Source organism: Grammomys surdaster, unplaced genomic scaffold (genome assembly GCF_004785775.1).
Source record: "Grammomys surdaster isolate TR1022 unplaced genomic scaffold, NIH_TR_1.0 243, whole genome shotgun sequence".
NCBI classification, from domain to species: domain Eukaryota; kingdom Metazoa; phylum Chordata; class Mammalia; order Rodentia; family Muridae; genus Grammomys; species Grammomys surdaster.
Genome location: NW_021604688.1, coordinates 1,109,008 through 1,129,972, shown reverse-complemented (window position 1 = coordinate 1,129,972; position 20,965 = coordinate 1,109,008). Strand labels below are relative to the sequence as shown.

Genomic DNA, 20,965 nt, shown 5'->3' with positions numbered 1-20,965 from the left:
TCAGTCATTATTAAGAAAATGCCCTACAAGCTTGCTTATAGTCCAGTCTCCCGCAAAAAGTTTTTCAACAGGGGTTCTCTGCTTTCAGAAGACCCTAGCCCCTGTCAAGTTGATAGAAAAATTAGGCAGCACAGCAGTTACTAACTGCAGCCACTATAACATTTACTCCCTTGCCCCAACAAAGTAAAAAGAATAAATAAAATTCATTAGGTTATTTCTGGTTTTATGATTTTTTTTCTGTTTTAATTTTCTAAAGGAGAAACAGTTGGCTACGCATTTGTTTGTCAGAGAGGGTTTAGCTCAGTGACAAGAGCATGCTTGACCCATGTGAGAAACTGAATTCCATTCCTAGCACCACAAAAACAAAACATGCTCATATATATATATATATATATATATATATATATATATATATATATATATTTTGATTTTGCTCTATTCACAGCTGACTGCATTTGCAACAACTCCAGATGGGTATACACCAGAGTACCCACTGCCACTCCACATCATAATAGAGGATGAAAATGATAACTACCCGATCTTTACACAGACAGTTTACAGCTTCACAGTTCTGGAAAATAGTCCCATTGGTAAGTAGCTACACCATTGATATAGGGAGGCTTGAATGGGCTTTGGTTCATAAACTGAGCCTCTCTGTGGCCCCAGGAAAGCATCCTCATGTGGTGTCAAGAACAGGACATTTTCGTCTGAGTTTCACTGGTTTCTTCGTTTGACAACCTTCGGATTCTTAGTTTCTTATCCAGTCAATGCATTATCTGTAGACAAGAATATCAAAAAGACTGCATGATTCTGGTACCCTCCAAATAAGTTACTTTACATATCTATGAGAGGTGAATGAAATGGTTTTAAGTGAAGAACCTTTAAACAAAGTCATTCAGCATGTGAGACCATCTCCTGCATTCCAGTGATGAGTAAATGGGTAGGAACATTCTGGGCATGATCAAGAGTCATGAGAATCCTTTGGGGACTTACCGTAGGAAGACCTGACTGAACCAATTAATGTTTAGAAAAAACTGCCTCAAATGGTTAATGTAAGCACAGGCTTGCAAATGAAAAAAGAGCTTAAGAATAATCAGAAAAAAAATCTCAGTTTAGAAGTGCAGAATTAACAAAGGGATAGCATCATCATTTTATAGAGGCCCACAGGAAAATACAGTGAAAATAGTGGTGGTCACCATATTCCCAAAATATTACACTATGAGTGTATTTAAAAAGAGGTGTTATTTTCTGTAAGCATCTAATAACTTATAAAAGCTGTGATACTGCTCTGTCAGAAAGTGCTCCAGATGAATTCCAAAGCAGCCAAACAGAGGGAGTTAAGAGATAGAACACATTTGGGTTTGAAACTGAACAGGAGCTTTTCCCCCACAGGTTCTCCGGTGGGGGAGGTCTGTGCAACAGACAAGGATGAGCCGGGCACCATGCACACTCGGCTGAGGTACTCCATCCTGAAGCAGTTTCCTTCTCCACCCACGTTATTTACTATGCATCCCAATACTGGTGTGATCACCACCACGTCAGCTCAGCTGGACCGAGAGGTAACTAATGTCAGCAGGGAACGCTGGATTAGAGCCTAATTTTTAAGAGCACACTGTCTCAGCTGGATAGAGGGGTCTCATGTGGTAGGGGATGAAGCTGGCTATTTAAGAGCATGGATACATTATCTCTAATCTGAAAAATCTCAAGGTAGAAATGCACCAAGATATGAGCTTTTTTTGAACAATAATTTGTCACAGACCGAAAATTCTGCACCTAACCTCATGGAACCAAAACACAGTCATTCTAAAAATACAGTATAAAACCGCCTTTGAGCTGTGAGCATTCAGTGTTAGTGGAACACACAGCAATTTGTGTCTTAATATGGGCCTGACACCAAGGTACCCTGTGATGTAGATTCAAGTGTTCTAAAATCTGTTAACATCTGAAACATTCTGGTGTCCAGGCACTTTGGATGACGGGTGCTCACGCCTGCTGTCTCTGCAAAGGAAGGTCATTAAGTAACCTCATGGCATGTTAATTTAGAACATCTAGAATATTCTTTCTTGAATTTTATCTTTTATGAAATCAAAATTTTCATAGAGATATTGAAACAAGGAAGCATCTAATAAAAGTGAACCTTCTCAAGATGGGTGGAAATATATTATCCACCTTTTAACTTTTAAAATGAAAGAATACTTTTAAGCCTTGTTTATGTTCTTCTCCTTATGTAGATAAAATGTCTTTACATGAATAGCCTGTGGTTCCAGTTTTAGCTAACTGCTCAAATCCTTATCTGCCTGGACATCTGAAACGCACCATAGGTGCAGTGTATATAAAATTTAACTTGCCAGCAACTCTCTTTCCCGTCTTGTTTTCTTTTTTTTTCCCAAATGACTTTAGTAAGTTCCTCAGTTGATGACTTTTCTAATATCCATTTGCAGTCGTGCTGTTAAGACTGTGTATGCCTCTTCTCATCTAGATCCAAAAACTTTCCAAAGTAGGCCGATATCCCTCTGAGGATGCTTTACATGTATATTGTATACTTTTACTGTGACTACGCTATTAGCTATTTATTTACTTCCTTACATTCCCCAGCCAGTGCTATGCACTAAAATCCCAATAAAATTTTGCTGCTCTTATGTAATGTCACCTGTGATCTTTAGTCTTGGAGTAGTACATGATTATTGAGTACTTTTATGAATCTCAGAATTCCAACAGTGGCTGGAGACACACTCATCAGTTGGGCCAGGCTGTACTTTCAGGGAACCTGTGTTTAGTTCCCATAACCATACTGAGTAGTGCACAACTGATTATATCTCCAGGGCATGTGACACTTTCTTCTAACCACATGACCTCTGTGACACTGTGCTACACATGCACGCACTTAGGAGAATCCAGAATTTCAAATACTGGTAAATGATTAAACAATAACAAGCTATCATGTTTTCACTTCTTTATATACTTTAAATACCTTTATACCTTGTTGATACAAGTTAGCCCAAATTGTTGTTGGCAACAAATAGTTGTTTAATAAAAGTTGCTTAATAGTTGCTTAATAAATCACTTCAATAAGTGATTTAACAAAATGTCTTATAAATGTTCTCTGGACAACTACAGGTTCTTTTCATGTATAAATAGTACCTTTGGAATAAAAACAAACAAAAGAAATAAGATCAGAAGGGTTTGTTAAGCATCCAAACCAAACCTTTTAATGAACACTTACAGGGCTGGAGAGATGGCTCATTGGTTAAGAGTGGATATGTAAACATGTTGTGCTGGGAACCTAATCTGTATCAACTGTTCATAGCACCTACCACAGGGGATTGACACTCTTGGACTCTCTGACCATCTGCCCTCACACAAACACCCACATATACACATGATGATCAATAATGATAATGAATCTCAACAAGTAAATGAATATTGATGACAAAGTTGGTAACAAACAGTGGACACATGAAAGAGTTTACTAAATAGTTCTTGGCAGTAAGTTTTTAAACTCGGGATTCCAGTTTGCACATGTAGTTTCGCCCTTTTTAAATATTGGAGCTTCTCTTTTGTCTACAGATAACACAAATCTGTATTTTAGGACAGTAAAAAAGAATTTCTTTGCTTTCTCAGTCAACTGACTATTTTCAATAATCTCAGTGCACTTTGCTGCAAAGGAAACGTGCACCCCTCCTGAGAGGCAGCAGCGTGAGGGTCATAAGGGCAGGCAGGTAAAAAAGTTAGTTGTCATTTAAGCCTGCATATGGAAGAGGTTGTGAGGGAAAATGGGTTGCCAAAGGTGCCTGTGAGTAACAAACATTGACACTTCAGTTTTATTTTAGTTATTTAATGGGTGAAGGCAGGAAGGATTAGCAGGGACCGAAATTATGGTACAAAGACGGCTGAAAAGGAGACAAGCAGTCATTTTAGTAATAATAGTTTAGAATATAAACATGTACTTTGGACTGGACATAAAACATTATCTGCATTGCTGTGGAATACTAACATACCCATGACTACAGTGTTTCTCTTCCTTTTGAAAGTTCCTAAAGGTAATTGTATATTTAGTTGATAGCACTTTCCCTTTGAGAAATGACTCAGTTTTCGTATATCAATCACATATTACTAGAGTGAGACAGTTTTTGTAGGTGTAAATGCTGTGAAACAGAACAATGTTCTTCTAAATTATTAGTGCAAGTCAAGTTACAGAGTAGAAATCAAGATTCCATTTATAACGATGCTCTTTTACCTAATAGTTACATTTTCATTGCTTTCAGTTAATTGATAAGTACCAGTTGATAATAAAAGTCCAGGATATGGATGGCCAGTACTTCGGTTTGCAGACAACAGCAACCTGTGTCATTACTATTGGAGATGTGAATGACAACCTGCCAACGTTCACTCGTACTACGGTAAGTGTGTGCTGTTTACTAGAGAGAAATGCTTGAGTCGGTGTCAGCTTTAAAGTATGAATCCCTTTCTGTGCCTCATGGATTAACACAAAATGCTCACAATGACATGAAGGTTTAAATATGAGAACATGGTACTTGGAAAATTGCAAGAACAGGGCTTACTTCACATGGTAATCTGTTTTGTGAGGCTCAATTAATGAAGCTTTATTCTTCTTACTTTTTTTTAGTATGTGACATCAGTGGAAGAAAATACAGTTAATGTGGAAATACTACGTCTTACTGTTCAGGATAAAGATTTAGTTAACTCTCCTAATTGGAGAGCTAATTATACCATTTTAAAGGGCAACGAAAATGGAAATTTTAAAATTGTAGCAGATCCCCAAACCAATGAAGGCATTCTGTGTGTGATTAAGGTAAGAATTCATTGTTAAATTGGATATTTGTAATTTATAACATATAATAGCAGGCAAAGATTCAATGGGAAGAAAGACATTCTGGTAAATGGAAGCATAAAATAGATAATTTAGGTAATTATAAATACTATTTCATTTATATACATTAAATGGAATAAACATATTCATTTTGAGTAACTATTAGTTTGCTTTCTATAGCTGTGATAAAGCACCACGAACAAAAGCAACTTGAAGAGAAAACTTTTTTATTCATATTTGCTTGCACTTCCATTTCATAGTTCAAAGGAAGTCAGGGTAGGAACTCAAGGCAGGAACTGAAACAGAGGTCATGGAAGGACACTCTTTATTGATTTGCTCTCTTTGCTTGCTTAGTCTTGTTTCTTAGATACCTTAACAGCTTCTCAGGGGTGGCACCACCCACAATGTGCTGGGCCCTCCCACATTAATCATTAATGAAAAAAGTGATCACAGGCTTCCCCACAGTCTAGTCTTACAGAAGCATTCCTTGAGAATCTCTCTTCTCAGATGACATGGTTTTATAATGTCTTCATTTGTGTTTTATTCATGTGGCTGAGTATACATTTTATAACATGTATTTTAACAGTTTAGAAATTAGTGTGACATTAACCCCAACGGAGAGATCCAATCCTTTACGGAATATTCTTTCTGTTTCTGGATCAAGTAGTTTTCATTGATTTACTGAGTTTCTCAAATGAGTTAGACCTGGTCAGACTCAGGGAGACTGTCAGTAGGTTTGTCCGTATCTCGTATATAGTCCAGTCTCAGTTAGCATCCAGATTCACAGCATGCAACTCAGCAGTTAGAGATGTCCTCAATCCCATGACCTCTGATTCACATAATTTAAGAGCCAGGCTTGGTACAGGAAGGAGCTCAAGCTGCTTCAACCCTAGATGCTTATATGGCATCATAGGTTCATTTCTGTGACATCATTAAATAGACTATAATTTCATCCTGGGTTTAGAGCAGTGGTTCTCAATCTGTGGGTTTTGACCTCTTTAGAGATTGAAGGACCCTTTCACAAGGGCAGCATTACCAGATATCCTGCATACCAGATATTTACATTACAATTCATATCAGTAACAAAATTACTGCAGCAATGGTTGGGGGTCACCGTAACACAAAGAACTGTATTCAAGGTTAACAGCATTAGGAAGGGCGAGGACAGTTGGTCTAGAGAGTTTTCCTTTTATACATTCTCAAGGATAGTGGAACAAAGATAACTTCACTTTCCTCACAGTGATGCATTTTAGCTGCGGTTTCTGGGCTAATTTTTGTTTCCAAACAACAAAGAGAAGCCCTTTAAATCCTCTCTCTTACTTGACTCCACAGCTGTCCCACCCTCACGCCAGCCTTTATCCCTGGATCATTTTTTGTCAACTGCCCTCAGCACTTCTCTAACCAGGCGTAATAAAGCATACTTTCCACCAACTTTGGATGAAGACATTTTAAAAAGGAACAAATTGTGTCCCTAAGCTTTCTATATTCTTGTTCCTTCACTGTTTTGTTCAAATCCCTGGGAAAGTTCAAAGACTTAGACTCAGTTCAAGTTTAGACTAACTGAATTTATTCTTTAGGTGAGCATCCTTAAACAGCATCATATCCTGCCAAAGGGAGCTAAAGGTAGGGCTTATAAAGGTGGCCACCAAAGGTAGACATTACAGATATCTATAGACTCCACAGCTGGGCAAGAGAACGTTCTTCTTCCTCTCAGTTGTTTCTCTTGCCCATTATAAAATAATAAAAGGACCACTTCGTTCCAGTCCCACAGCATGAAGAGTTTATGGAAGAGAAAAGCAGGGGGGCAAAAAGCAAGATGCAAAGACCAAGGAAGTTTACAGAAGCAAAAATCAAGCAGTTAAGTGCCCCACAGCAGGAACACCCTATCCTATTCTTATCTCACTTGCAGGGCACCAGGATCTCACAGGCATTCCAGGGCAAAGGTCAATGGCCCTTAAGGGGTGCTGGTTCTTTAGCCTGAACAGGGGCGGTATGTGTAAATTATTAGGCAGGTCTGAGCACTCCCGTAGAAGTGTTTAATGATTGGGATAGAGCAATTTCTTTCTTCGAAGGCAATGATTTCTTTCTTCATGCTCCCCAGTAGGGCTGGCTGTCACATCACCATACCACTCCTAAATGTTTTGTAGGGCTGTAGCTACAGTAGCACGCTGGTCTAGCACACATAAGGTCCTTGATTCAAATTCTAAACCAACCTAAAGTGGGCATGGTGGTACACAGCTGTAAAATCCAGCCTTTGGAAGGTGGAGGCAAGAGGTTAAGATGTTAATGTCATCCTTGGCCAATCTTGAACGAGAGAGAGAGAGAGAGAGAACCTTAAAAATTTGACCTAGTTTTTGACTTCTAAATCTTTCTTAGACTCTAAGATAAGCTGTTTTAAAGTAACTACTATAAAATAACTGTTACAGTCCATACCCAAAATTGGAACATATATTAAGCAACTAAGTGGTTAAATCTTATCTAGAGCCTATCTGTGATACCTTTCATTTTCAATTTTCTTTGAGGAAAAGTTGTTTGTTTGTTGCGAGCTCCACCTAATACCTGATTTGTTGAAATCTCCCCCACAATTCAGGCCTTTGTTTAATGTTCTCATGACTGTTCCCAATCTGGTCCTTAGTATTTTCAAATCAAGAAGTCCTTCATGTAGTGAACTTCACCAGCTCTTCCATGCTTTGACCTGATCATCTGTATATTTCCTGTAGCCTCTGGACCATGAAGAACGGCAACAGGTGACCCTGCAAATTGGCGTAGTTAATGAAACTCCATACACTAGAGAGGCTAGCTCAAAGTCACCCATGAGCACAGCAACAGTGACTGTCACGGTGACAAATCAGGATGAGGGCCCCGAGTGTATCCCTCCAATGCAAACTGTGAGGATTCGAGAAAATGTACCAGTTAGTACTAGATATGATGGATACAAGGCGTATGACCCAGAGACCAGAAACAGCAATGGCATAAGGTATTTGTACTGTTCTTGTTCCTTTAGCATTTACAGTGCTAGAAAAGTCCATAATTCTTGTTATTGGCATTATGATTTGACTCATGGTACTTCTTGTGTTCCATCACTGTGATTAATAGGTACAGGAAGTTAAGTGACCCACAAGGGTGGGTCACTGTTAATGAAGATTCAGGCTCAATCACCATTTTCCGAACTCTGGACCGAGAGGCTGAGACAGTCAGAAATGGCATCTATAATATTACAGTCCTTGCATTAGATGCAGGTAAGAAATCTCTTTCTAATACCTTTATTTTCGATTGTATGCTTCCTCAGTTTTAAAGTAAATTACATAGTCTTTGTTTTCATATGGGATCAAACCCAGGCCTTTCAGATGCCATACAAAACACCCTGCTAACACTGCCCCCAGGCCAACAAAACACCTGTTCCATCTTTTGAGACAAGAGTTCACTGTACAGCCTTGGCCGCTTGGGATCTCTCTATGTAAACCATATTGGCTTTAAACTCATAGAGGTCTATCTGTCTTCAAGTGCTGAGAATAAAGGCCTTTGCCATCATTCCCAGCCTACCAAACATATAGTTTTAAAACCGGCTTTGTATACTCTGGATTTATTTTCCTTCAGCATAACATATAATTAGAAGTTTGCTGTCATCTACTAATCCATCAGCTAACAGACTCTTTAGTATTAGATGCAACTATAAGATAATGTCATCTAAAATGGGGCCAATGATATGGCCCAGCTATTAAATCCTTGCTACCAAACCTGCAGACCTGAGCTTGATTCTCAGATGTAGGGAGAGAATGAACTACTGCCAGTTGTCTTTTGACCTGCATTATCGCTCATAATAATTAAACAGATTTTGTAAAAATTAAACAAAAAGACAATTTGGTGTAAGAAACGAAGTTATATTAATGATAGTCCTTAAAAGGTAGAAAAGATGTATTTATCTGGCAACATTCAGGAGAGTCCAGAAGAAGGGGGAGGTATTTAGTCACATAGTACACTTCTAGAAGACATAACATTTTACAGGAAACTAAGAGTAGACGTGGGGTCTAGAATTAATTAAGCACATTGTATAAAAGGAATCAGTCACAGTTAATAGTGTGTTGTAAAATGAGAGAGTCCATCTGTGAGTTCACATAGGCCACTTTCATTTCTGTTGCTATGATGAAATGACCTTATGGAAAGCAACATGGAAGAGAAAGGGACTTTTTAACTCACGAGTCCAGGTTGTAGTCCCTCACCCCAGGCAAGTCAAAGGCGGAAACCTGAAGCAGGCAGTCACATCCACAGTGGAGAGCAGAGAGCATGAAGGCGTGCACAGCCAGTGCTCAGCAAGCTCTCTCTACTCCTCTGCAGCCACGGCTCAACATCCAGGGCTGCTGAATTACTCTGTGGCTGGGTGTACTCACCTCAGTTAAGGTAATCAGGACAATCCCCTCTGCACAGACACGCCCACAGGTCAGTGTGATTCCACACTAAGACAAACTGACAATTAAACTGACCCCATACCATATAAGAACCTAAAAGGTAAAATTATGTTTTGTACATCTTGAAAATTCTGAAAAATATAAGAACAGAGATTGTGTGTATAAGACTCCTGTGTGAAGTGTAATTCTATTGTAAGGTATATTTGTTTGGGTGTGGTGCATACTGGCAATTACAGTACTTGGAGATTGGAAGCAATAGGATCAATTCAAGGCCAGCCTCAATTACACAGTAAGTTTGAGGCTAACCTGGGTTACCTGAGACACTTTCAAAAAGAACTTGAAAAAACAAAGCTATAATTGAATTTAGTGCATTTGTAAAATAAATATGAAGTTATAAGAAACATAACTCATTATGGTCTAACCTGAAAAATTAAACTATATAAGTGATTTCGGAAGATGATTTAGATATTAGAACTCTGAGTTAACTCAAATATTCTCAGGTGTGAGTCCTCTTAAATGTTGTTTCTTTGCGGAGCCTTCCTCTTTCTAGAATATGTACTAGATGAATTTTTGCTGTTTGATTTTTACAGGTAGTTGAACTGTGATTTCATTTCTGTTTAACAAATCACTTTCTTCATGTCCTTGAAGATCTTATATGTGTTTGTTTCAAAGCTCTCATGTAAAATGAATCCATCTTCCAACTGGTGATTTTGTTGTTTCTGTTAACACTACCCATTGGAATCTATCGTAGCATTAACAGGGGCCATTTGATCTGCTCTGCCTTTAGATTCTGCCCTCCTACCTTACTCTGTCTCAGCTGGAAGGTAGTTTTGTAGTGACTTGCACATACATTTCTGGTCTGTGGTTCAGGCCAGTTCTTAACCTGGTTGTCTGGTGTGCCTAACTTGTGATACTTCTAGAATTAGCACGATCTAGCCCCTGTGCCAGAGGGACCTTGGCTAAAGTTTTGGTTGTCAGTCAAGCTTAGTTTTCATTTGCTTAGGTTGGCAGCTGCATATAAGACATGGCCTCAAGCTCTGGGTGGTACAGTTTTTGTTTTTCCTTTTCCTCCATCTGTAGTGTCCAAATCCTCCTTACTATGTAGAAAGAACAAATGGTTTAGAGACAGGACTCCTAGTTTCATGCTCGGCTTTAAACTTCGTAACCTCCTTCCTCTGTGATTGCTCCATCTTTGTATATCCCAGACTTCCTGATGCAGTACCTTGTATAGAGTTATCAGAAAGATGTATATATATGAATGACAGGTTAATTACAGAAGTTACACCCACAGTCCTAAGTTCCGTTTACTTAATATATAGATGACAGGCTATTTATGAGGCTACACCCATAGCAATAATTTCTACATTTTGTCTCTATACCCATTGAGCATCTCCTTGAACCATTTTTGGTTAAAATTTCTAAATACATATATTATTCAACCTCTTTGTTTCAAAACCTAAGCATTCTCTTTATGTATGTTAAACTCCAAGTTCTCTAGTCTAGCATTGAAGGGTTCTTAGCTCTTGCCTGTGTCAGCCCTCACCTTCTGCCCTCTCCATTTTCTCCACATCACTGGTATGTGTGACATGCTGCCCACACTTTTATGCTAAGTATGTGTACTCTTTCTATACTTTGTTATTATCTCTTCAAAAATCAACTAAAACTTCTCTGTCAACCTTTCTTAGGCCTAGTGAACATGATCTAGTGAATAAATAAAAACATCTAAGTAGCAGGTATTGTATGTATAATTCACTTGGAAGCAATAAGACTTTTCTTTTAGTGTTCCCAGTGCTGTTGCTCATGGCTGTATTTGTTGCAGTAACCTATGCATTGTAAGTGATTATTAAATATAGATATTAATTTTCAATGTAGGATTTCCTAGCAAAAAATAAAAGATAAAAAAAATTGTGTTCTTACTGCTCTATGTCTAGACGGGAGAAGCTGCACTGGAACTCTGGGAATCATACTTGAAGATGTGAATGACAATGGCCCATTCATACCCAAGCACACAGTGGTGATATGCAAGGCTACCATGTCCTCTGCTGAAATTGTTGCGGTTGATCCCGATGACCCAGTGAATGGCCCACCATTTGATTTTAGTTTGGAGAGTTCTGATTCGGAAGTACGGAGGATGTGGAGGCTGACAAGAATCAATGGTGTGTGCTTTCAAAAAACTGCCTTTCTTTTTCAACATCAGTATTCTCTCTCTCTCATTCTCTTCCTCCCCCCACCTGTCTTTCTCTCTCTGCATGTATATATGTATATCTTAGAAAATAAGAGAAAATTTCATTGTAAGAGAACCATTCCAGAAGATACAAAATTTGGCGTAATGGACAGTGAGCCACTCCAGTGTTTGCTCTTGATGATATCAGGGTCCCCTTAGGTATTCCTTAGATTTGCATTCATATCCAAGCACTCACCTGCATGGATGTTTTGTAACTGCTAGTCTGACAAGCAGCTGGGACAGTAAGCACCCCCTTGTAGGGGCGTCTGTGTCTTTCAGAGATCCCAACGTCCCACAGCTTCTCTCTGACACCATGCTGGTGTCTTTCTGTTTTGTGTCTACTGTGTTCCCTTTGGGAATCTTACTCTCTTTGGTTCCCAGTTGACTGTAGCCCAGAAGGGACCTATTGTGACAAGAATGGGTAAACTTAAAGTAGCTTTTCTCCATTGCCACACTGACACCAGCACTTAATTCTAGTCTCCTATACACACTGTCATGGACTGGGAGGTCATGGCCTCGTAGCTTTCCTAAAGTCACCTTTGGATGACTTGAAACATTACCAAATGTTTTCAACCCCATGCTTTCAGTGCCTCAGTTTTCTGCCATGACAAATTAAAGGACAAGTTTTTAAAAGTGCAAGCTGAGGCACCCTTTCTTGAACCAGGATGATCTATCTATGCTAACAAGATATACAGATTTTAAAACAACATTCTCCTGTATGTCTTGGGGAAGAGGAAAGAAAATTTTATTTGTTTTTTTCTTAAGAAAAGATAACTTTATTTTTGTGTTTTTGTCCTCCCTACTTGTTTAAGGTAATAGTATTTCAATTTAAATGCAATTAATAGAAAATGGGAGATTTTAAAACAATTCTCTTTAGCCAAATAACATTTGGCCATAATGTTCTGGTCAGAAGGCTTGTAAGTCATTTTGTCTCTGTGGTATAAGAATTGAACCCAAAGTCTTGTGTTCTTTAACTGCTGTGTGTTCTTTCACTGAGATGTAACCCAGCTCTGAGTTTTGTTATTTTAAAAATACCAGTCCGTGAACATGTGGAGGCTTGGGAAATGCCAGGGTAAAAAGAATGAACTAACAGAAGTGTCGAAGTGACATGAGTTTCATGTCGAGAGCTGGATATACCAGTTATTACATAAATCTGACAATGGTTTTTATTCCCTTGGTACATCAGTTTACACATCTGTAAAACTGGATTATTTCTAGAAATCAACAAGATAATGAAAGACATAGAATATGACTCACTCTTAGTTTTGCTTTTGGACTCATGATTATGTCTTAGACAATTGACTGAATTAGTAACTGTGGTTTCTATTGAAATGTCAGTTCTGTGATTTCTTGTCCTAGGAAGCCAGTTTCACATTGGGAACTTCAAATACTACACAGAAAATGAGCACTTTGGGCACAGTTTCACATTGGGGGAATAAGTAACAAAGTGGTTATTCTCTGGCTTTGTGGCAATCTAAAATGAGCATGATATTACATCTTTTCCTCTCAGTCCTAGATCCTACCAGCATTTGATCTGTATATTTCCTATTTTTCATCTAAAAAAAAATTACATCAAAACAGCAACAAGAAAATTTAGTGGTCCAAGTGTCCTAAAGGACCATAAGATCAAGTTCCTTTGGTGTGCTTATGTCCTGCCTGTTAAGTAAATGTGTTCCAAGCTGTCAGAACCAGTTCTTGTTGATAAACCACAGGTATTTGTGTCCATTTGGCACATTTTATGAAAACAAATGAGAGATAACCGAATTTCACATGGTTGACTCCCTGTGATGAGTCACACATGAAGGGAAATCTAGTGTGATGGGTTTAAGTGAACCGATTAAAGATAGGACAAAGACTAACCTCTTACCACGTCTATCAGTCATTGTAGGAAGGATTTGTTTATGGACAGATAAAATACTTTATTGTAAGAACCAAAGGTCTTTATTAAAGAGGCAGGACATTAGTTAGCTCCCTCACTGTGGTGACAAATTAACAGGCAAAGGAAGCTTGAGGAAGGACGGGCTTATTCTGGCTCATGGCTTGAGGGTGCAGTCCGTCATGGTCGGGAAGTCATTGCTGCTGGAGCTCGAGGGAGCTGGTCACATTCCCTCCCCAGTCAGGAATTAGGAGCCATTAACGCTGATGTTCAGCTCCTGTCCTCGGGACACTGTTTTCAGTGTGAGTCTTCCCTCCCCATTTAAGTCTCTCTGGGAATGCCCTGAGACACATGTCTAGAAGAGTGTCCCCTGGGTGACTTTAAAACCGGGCTGGGTGCGGCTCCGAGGCTTTCAGTTCAGCTGCAGCTTCAGGGAGGATCCTAGCATTTATGAGACTCCATGAGTGTCCATTTGTAGGGAAGTGTGTATCTGTCTGATAACAGCCAGGTTCGCACAAGGAGCTCTTCTAACACCTGCTTTTATTTATTTATTCAGATACAGCAGCTCGTCTTTCCTATCAGACTGACCCTCCATTTGGATCCTATGTAGTTCCCATCCGAGTTACAGACAGGCTCGGTTTGTCCTCAGTCACGTCGCTGAATGTCATTGTATGTGACTGCATTACTGAAAGTGACTGCACACACCGCTCTGGAGAGAGGACTGGTTATGCTGAAGTGAGACTTGGACCATGGGCTATCCTTGCTATACTGTTGGGCATAGCCTTGCTATTTTGTAAGTTCTTTCTTGAGTCTAACTCAAAGCCTTTAAAACAATTTAAAGACATATTCTTAGAATGAATGTTAATACTTACAGGTGGTGGTTTGAACACAGATACATTTCTATGTAACACAACATATTTAACATACACACTTAAAACTTTCTATGTATATCTATTTTATTTTGATGGTGGTGTCCCCTGTGTGAAGATCAGAGAACAATTTTTAGGAGTCTCTTCTTCCATTATGTAGGACTGTGGTGTGGGGGGGACATAGGTCATCCATTTGGTGGCAAGCACCTTTACCTACTGAGCCATCTCACCAGCTCATGTATTTAATGCGTACTTATGTGTAACTCTCCTGTCTTGTCAGCAGGATATACATTTCACTGTAGAAATATACCATGTGGTATGTGTTTGTAGCATACCTGCCCAGGGCACACTCTTCTGCTATATACACTTTGATATGTGCAAACATATGTTTAGAATGTATCTTTAGTGCACAATTTATCCAAATCAGACACTGTCAACTCAGTTTTACATTATTTGATGAGACATTCACAGAGCCCCTTTCTTTCTGTCTCCAGGTATCCTGTTTACATTAGTCTGTAGTGCTTCCCAGACATCAACACAACAGAAAATTCTTCCCGATGACTTAGCGCAGCAGAACCTAATTGTATCAAACACCGAGGCTCCTGGAGATGACAAAGTCGTAAGTCACCTGTGTTTTTAAGCCAAATACAAATGGCAATTCAGTCTATAGTATTTCTTCTAGCCAGTTTGTTTCCTCAACAAACTTCTTCTGGTGTCTGATAACTTAGCAGCAAATGTCGTTCATCCCAGGGAATAGAGAAAATGCATCTAGTTCCCATGGGTGTGGGTATCTCAGTTTGAACATGCTGTGCTACTTGATATTAAAATAATCCTCAAGTGCATATTTTCTTTTTCTGTTTCAACCATCTCTCGGCTTCAGTGTTAGGGCTCTATTTTTAAAAGCATCTGTCTAAGCAGCTGTTTATGTTTTCAGGTGTTTCACTTAATTACTCACAGATCACCAGCGTAATTGTTTTTTTTTTTTTTTAAACCTGGCTCCAGCAATAAATCTCTACAGACTTTGATCATGGTGGGAAAAAGTTTATTGGACTCTTCCTGACTATAATGTGGGTTAGAACTGAGCCTAAGGCAGACAGTCTAAAGTGCTACACCAGTGAGAGGCAGGTGCTCAGTGGCTCTGAGATTTTTTTTAACCCAGTCTGTGAAGGAAGAACAAATAGACATCTTCTAAAAAGCATGGCTGATGGCTATAGCAGGAAAGATCGAGAAACACAAGCAAATGACAAAACCAAACCAAATGACCTAACCATGCCAGAGAAAAAGACCAAGGGGGAAAGTTCCTTAATTATAAGTCAGGGTCTAAACACACAGCCAAGAAGAGGGGTGGGCAATGTGCTGGTGTTTCTGGTATTTTCCTTCCTGGCTTACTGTTTGATTTATGCAGACTATAAGGAATATAGATTTATAGTAATTTTTTTCTGTGTATTTGAGTTGGAAGGGATGGTGTTCAATGTTGACTGAGAAAGCTTCTTGCTATCATTTCTGTTTCTTTTCTTGCCTGATAAAAGAGAATGAGTTTAACTGAGAAAGTAAACACCTGTGGCACCGCAATGCTGCTTTCAGTTTGCTCAAAAGCTGGACAGAGCATGTGCAGTGTGCTAAGGCGTGTTTAAAGGTGGAATCTACACGAAGCTGTTTGATTGGCACTGGCAATTTGGTTCTTGTGTTAGACACTACATCTAGTATGAGGCACATGCTAGGCACTCAGCATTGCAAAGACAGATGGAAAGAGCAGATCCAGTCTATGTCTTGGGAAAAATTACCTTGTGATACTTACATCAAATCCAAGCAGTGTGTGCACAGGCTGCTCTTTCTCACTGTCTTTTCTTCTGCTGCATATTTGATTGATGCATGTCATTATCTTTTCAGTATTCCACAAATGGGTTCACAACTCAAACTGTGGGCACTGGAGTCAAAAGTGGAGGGCAAGAGACCATTGAGATGGTAAAAGGAGGACAGCAGACGTTGGACTCCCGCAGGGGGGCTGGCTATCATCACCATACTATGGATCCTTGCAGGGGAGGACATGTGGAGGTGGACAACTACAGATACACTTACTCTGAGTGGCACAATTTCACTCAGCCCCGACTTGGTGAGGTAAGTGTCTGAGTGGTTGCCCAAACTATGTTGATGTAATTTAAATTTTACAAACGGTTGCAACTTAGAGTTTATACAGACTCCTCTTTTAGTTAATGATGAATCTATTTATTGAAAACTTACTATTTTCAATTAATTTGGGTTTAATTATGTTCTGATTTATGTGGTCTTGCATTTTTTTAATTGGGCTTTTATTACTTTTTAAGAAAATAATTTTGTGCTATGATTTTGCATCTGAAAAATATTGGTTTTAGCAACCCAATTTCTAGCACAAGGCAGTATCAACAAGTTTGATCACTTTGCCTGTTTGGAAAGAATGGAGCTCACATTAATTTGGGTTCGGTTTATCTGGGTGTGTTTTCCTTTTACTATTATTTGAAAGACAGAAGCAATGGCCTCATAAAGCGAACACTTGGGTACTCACTGACACACAGGACTTTTAGAAGCATGCTAATACTGACTTTACAGTGTGATTTTATGATACAGACCAATCATGTGCATTTTCTACACATAGGAAACCATTAGAGGACACACTCTGATTAAAAATTAAACAATGAAAGGTAAATCAAAGCAATTCTTTTTCTGTTAGTACGTTTTGGTGCTTAAAATAATAAAAATAAAATATGTTGTGCCTTCTCCCCACCAGAAGGTGCAGTTTTGCCATGAGGATGACAACCAGAAGCTTGCTCAAGACTACGTCCTCACATACAACTATGAGGGAAAAGGCTCAGCCGCTGGCTCTGTGGGTTGCTGTAGTGACCTACAGGAAGAAGATGGGCTTGAGTTTTTGGATCACCTCGAGCCCAAATTTAGGACATTAGCAGAAGTGTGTGCAAAGAGGTGAACCACTTCTAATAGGGTAATGAAAACTAATGGATTCACCGCCTTACCCTGCCTGCTTTAACTGTAAACCAGGACTTTTCAAAAACAGAAGATGTTATATTTGGAGTTCCCTCCCCCATCTCGGTCTGCAGAATCTCCATGCAAATGCACATTTACAGAGAAACTTTGTATATTAGTACTTGAAAACCACTGTGCACAGGTTTCAATTACTTCTCTTTATCCAGATGTCATCTCAGATGGAAACTTAAGGAAATTTGCATTACTGTTTACATTGGGGATAATGACAGCAGCCAACTTATAGTACAATAAAGTTGAATGGATTTGAGTCTATTTATGGACATTGACTATAACCCAATAGGAGACTGTAGACACCATTATCTCCAGTTAATGGATTAACTGATTGTTCATATGGTGCTTGGAAACAGTTGTTTTCCTAAACATTTTAAACTGTATATACTGTGCCTTACTTTTGTTATGTTCTTGTAACATGGCCTGGCTTCATAGTACAAAGGTAGATTGCCACACAGCCATTGAGTGTGTTTGAAGTTCTAATCCAGTGGCTTTTAGCTTCTATTCTATGTAATCTGCACTGAATCTCAGTCTCTTTTGTACTGATTTTGTCCGTTAAATTTAGATTTCAAAGTTTCTTTATAATGCATTCTATTTTTCCTCCTAAAAGTTTTTGGCTGTGAATACCAAATCCCATCCTCTCTTCATTTTTAATTTTGTTTTGTTTTGTTTTCTCTCCTCTTTGACTTTGAAAGGTCTACTTGGGTTGAAGAATCCAAGATATTTCTAAAAGTTGTCTCTTCTCATAAAATAGTTGGTGTATGTGCATATGCGTTGTTGGTTTTCTTAAGCTCATCGAATACCAACATTATTGTTTTGGATTTTTTGGTAATTGCCTCATTTCTGTCCTTAGTGAAGAACTTATAATTTTCCAATTAAACTATAGGACTCTTTCATGATCTTTTAGAAGCAACGTTCTGTATAACAGAATAATAGTGTGGTTAGAAGTAGGTTGTGGCACTCTAATGTGGAATAGCATAGTTACAATTTCCATCCTTAATTCAAGAACACTGGAAGTGGGAAGTAGTGATAGAGTTTAAACTAAGCTTCTCAGCATAATATACTCAAATAATATCTAGGATAATGACTTCACTAACTTTTAGATGATATAAGTAGTCAAAATTATATTGTTGTAAAATTATTTTTGAAACAGTTTGTAATTATAATTATCTTATGAAATACAGAAATGGGCCAAACAATTTAAATTTGTTTAAGAATTTGCACACAAGTAAACTTCATAGCCAGCCAAGTTCTAGATCACAGGTCACACTCCATTCAGTCAGTGAGCTCAGCACTAGGTGGATGGATATTCTAGGATAGATATTCTAGGTGCAGTTCTATGTGTGTGATTCTTCACTGTGTGTCTGTCTTGAATTCACCAAGTTGGCTTATTACAATTGTTTCTAGAACAAATATTGAGAAAAAATTTGAACACTAGCTGTGTATGCAGTGGGGTCATTATTGTTCAGTCAAAAATATTTCTCCGAGTTATTTTTAATAAATTATGTACAAAATGATCGTGTGCTGGTGGTGATGATACTGTGAACTGAGGCACTTTAAGCGACTGGTGTGGGCTGGTTACTGGGGTCTGATGTGTGTGAGAGTGGTTTTAATGGAGAGAACCAGCTTCCTTTTCCCAGCTTCTGTTCCTGGGATTGTGGATTATCGGGACCCACAGACATACATGCGGCATTATTATCAATACACTGGGGATTATCCCTGTGTTGTGGGCATTGGCGATTTTGCATATTCTCTATTTTATCATCTTAAGATAGAAGATACTTTTAGAATTCTTACTCTATATGTTTAAAAGACACTTGAATATAAACAAATGTGTGCAGTTGTGTCTTAGTTAGGGTTACTCTTGCTATGATGAAGCACCATGATCAAAAGTAACTTGGGAACAAAGCAGTTTATCTGGCTTCCATAGATGAGTTTTTGAGAGGCAGGGTTAAGATTGAAAGTCATACGAAATGTTCTACCTAAAGGTACCCTTAATAATAATAAATGATTTTAAATATATCATATATACAGCCTGTTTAATGCCAATAATAACCAATAAGAAAAGGGTACAATGAAGACTATTTTGAGTTGCCTTTCGCCATTTGAGGCTGTGTCCCTTCCTAATGATCAGCTGAAGGCTGAATCTAATATGTGCAGATGCTCACACATTTCTCAGAGGTTGCAGAAACATCTGGATAGGATTGCCAGAATTTGTTGTGTTATGGAGAAACCAGGTTAAAGCAGATGGGGACTAGAACATCCCTTTTTATATTGATGACTATTGTGAAGCCCTCTGAATTTCATCTGTACCTAGAAATCCCTCCCTCAGCTTTTCTCTTACCGGTGTCCTGCCAGGCATTAGCAGTGGATTGCTGCAAGGTAGTTCCTTTTAGTTAACCCGACAATCCACAACCCACAGACTCCAGAGTATATTCCCTGATGCACATCCCATTGCGATGCTACCCTTACTATGTGCTGGCTTTGAGGTGCCATGTAAATCCTCTAGGCCTAGTTCCCTACCTTGGATCAGGGGCGAGAAGATTGGTCCATAGGCCTGCTGTTAGTGCTGAGTTAATTCACAAAGATGTTTTGCAGAATTTGCAGTCTCCATTCTGCTGTTGTCTGCCCCTGCCCTGCCCTTCTATCCCAGAAGCCTGATCAGCATTTTACCTTCATGGACTTTGGAACTTTGTGGTTCACAATAGTTTCTACATCTCATTCTTACAGTTGCATAGGTTCTGTTGTACTCATCCACAGTCCAGAAATCAGAGTGATAAGTTTCGACACGACTATAAGGATGGGAAGCTCCTAGTCAGCCGTCATTGGTTCAGGATGCAGAAAGTAGGCATTTTCTCAGTGCAGTGGATGTGATGGCATCTACACTAGGACAAAACAAAGGGCCTCTGTCGCAAGTTCAATTAGTTCTCTTTTTCTTTTAAGACAGGATATTATTATATAACCCAGGCTAGCCTCAAATTCATGATCCTTCTGTTTCAACCTTCTAGGAGGTTTAGTGAAGTTTTATTTAGGGGTTGTCTGTAACCATTTTCTATTCCTATGGTTTTCCTGTTTAAATTTCTCATTTTTTGACTTTTTAAAATTTTTGTGATTTAGCCAGGCAGTGGTGGCGCACACCTTTAATCCTAGCACTTGGGAGGCAGAGGCAGGAGGATCTCTGAGTTTGAGGCCAGCCTGGTCTACAGAGTGAGTTCCAGGACAGCCATGGCTACACAGAAAAGCCCTGTCTCAAAAAAAAAAAACCGAAAAAAAAGGGATTTATAATATAATTAAATTATTTTCCCTTTCCTTTTTTTCACTGAACTCTCCCATGTAACCTTCCTTGCTCTTTTTCAAAGTCATGGTCTTTATTGATAGTTGTTAGATGCATACTGTTAGCATTCTGTCTAAACTCCACCCCAACAGTTACCTGGCTACAGCTAGGTATGCTCTTCCCCACAGTTACCTGGCAACAGCCAGGTAGGCCTGGTCCACTATAAAAGAGGCTACTTGCCTCCTCCTCTCTCTTTTGATCTCTTGCTCTCTTGATCCTTCTGTCCCTTTACTCCTTCCCCTTCTCTTCCCTGTCTCTCCAAGTGCTCATGGCTGGCCTTCTCGTCTCCTTCTCTTCTCTTCTCTTCTCTTCTCTTCTCTTCTCTTCTCTTCTCTTCTCTTCTCTTCTCTTCTCTTCTCTTCTCTTCTCTTCTCTTCTCTTCTCTTCCCTTCCCT

At 39.0% G+C, this 20,965-nt stretch overlaps 1 protein-coding gene across 2 annotated transcripts in view; it reads left to right on the top strand.

Annotated features, from left to right (window-relative positions):
* The window catches only part of LOC114627138 (desmocollin-2), a 31,078-nt gene extending 12,325 nt beyond the window's left edge, over window positions 1-18,753 (top strand). The window contains exons 6-17 of one of the 2 annotated variants that reach the window (XM_028774801.1): window positions 446-590; window positions 1,393-1,559; window positions 4,266-4,400; window positions 4,628-4,813; window positions 7,552-7,808; window positions 7,928-8,070; window positions 11,169-11,393; window positions 13,894-14,130; window positions 14,701-14,825; window positions 16,097-16,324; window positions 16,839-16,884; window positions 16,971-17,042. In XM_028774801.1, the coding sequence (XP_028630634.1) occupies window positions 446-590; window positions 1,393-1,559; window positions 4,266-4,400; window positions 4,628-4,813; window positions 7,552-7,808; window positions 7,928-8,070; window positions 11,169-11,393; window positions 13,894-14,130; window positions 14,701-14,825; window positions 16,097-16,324; window positions 16,839-16,874 (1,884 nt within the window). In that variant the 3' untranslated portion in view covers window positions 16,875-16,884; window positions 16,971-17,042. Of the gene's footprint in view, window positions 1-445; window positions 591-1,392; window positions 1,560-4,265; window positions 4,401-4,627; window positions 4,814-7,551; window positions 7,809-7,927; window positions 8,071-11,168; window positions 11,394-13,893; window positions 14,131-14,700; window positions 14,826-16,096; window positions 16,325-16,838; window positions 16,885-16,970 lie in introns of both variants that reach the window. The other variant, XM_028774800.1, reaches the window with a different exon arrangement.
* Window positions 18,754-20,965: the final 2,212 nt, after the last annotated feature.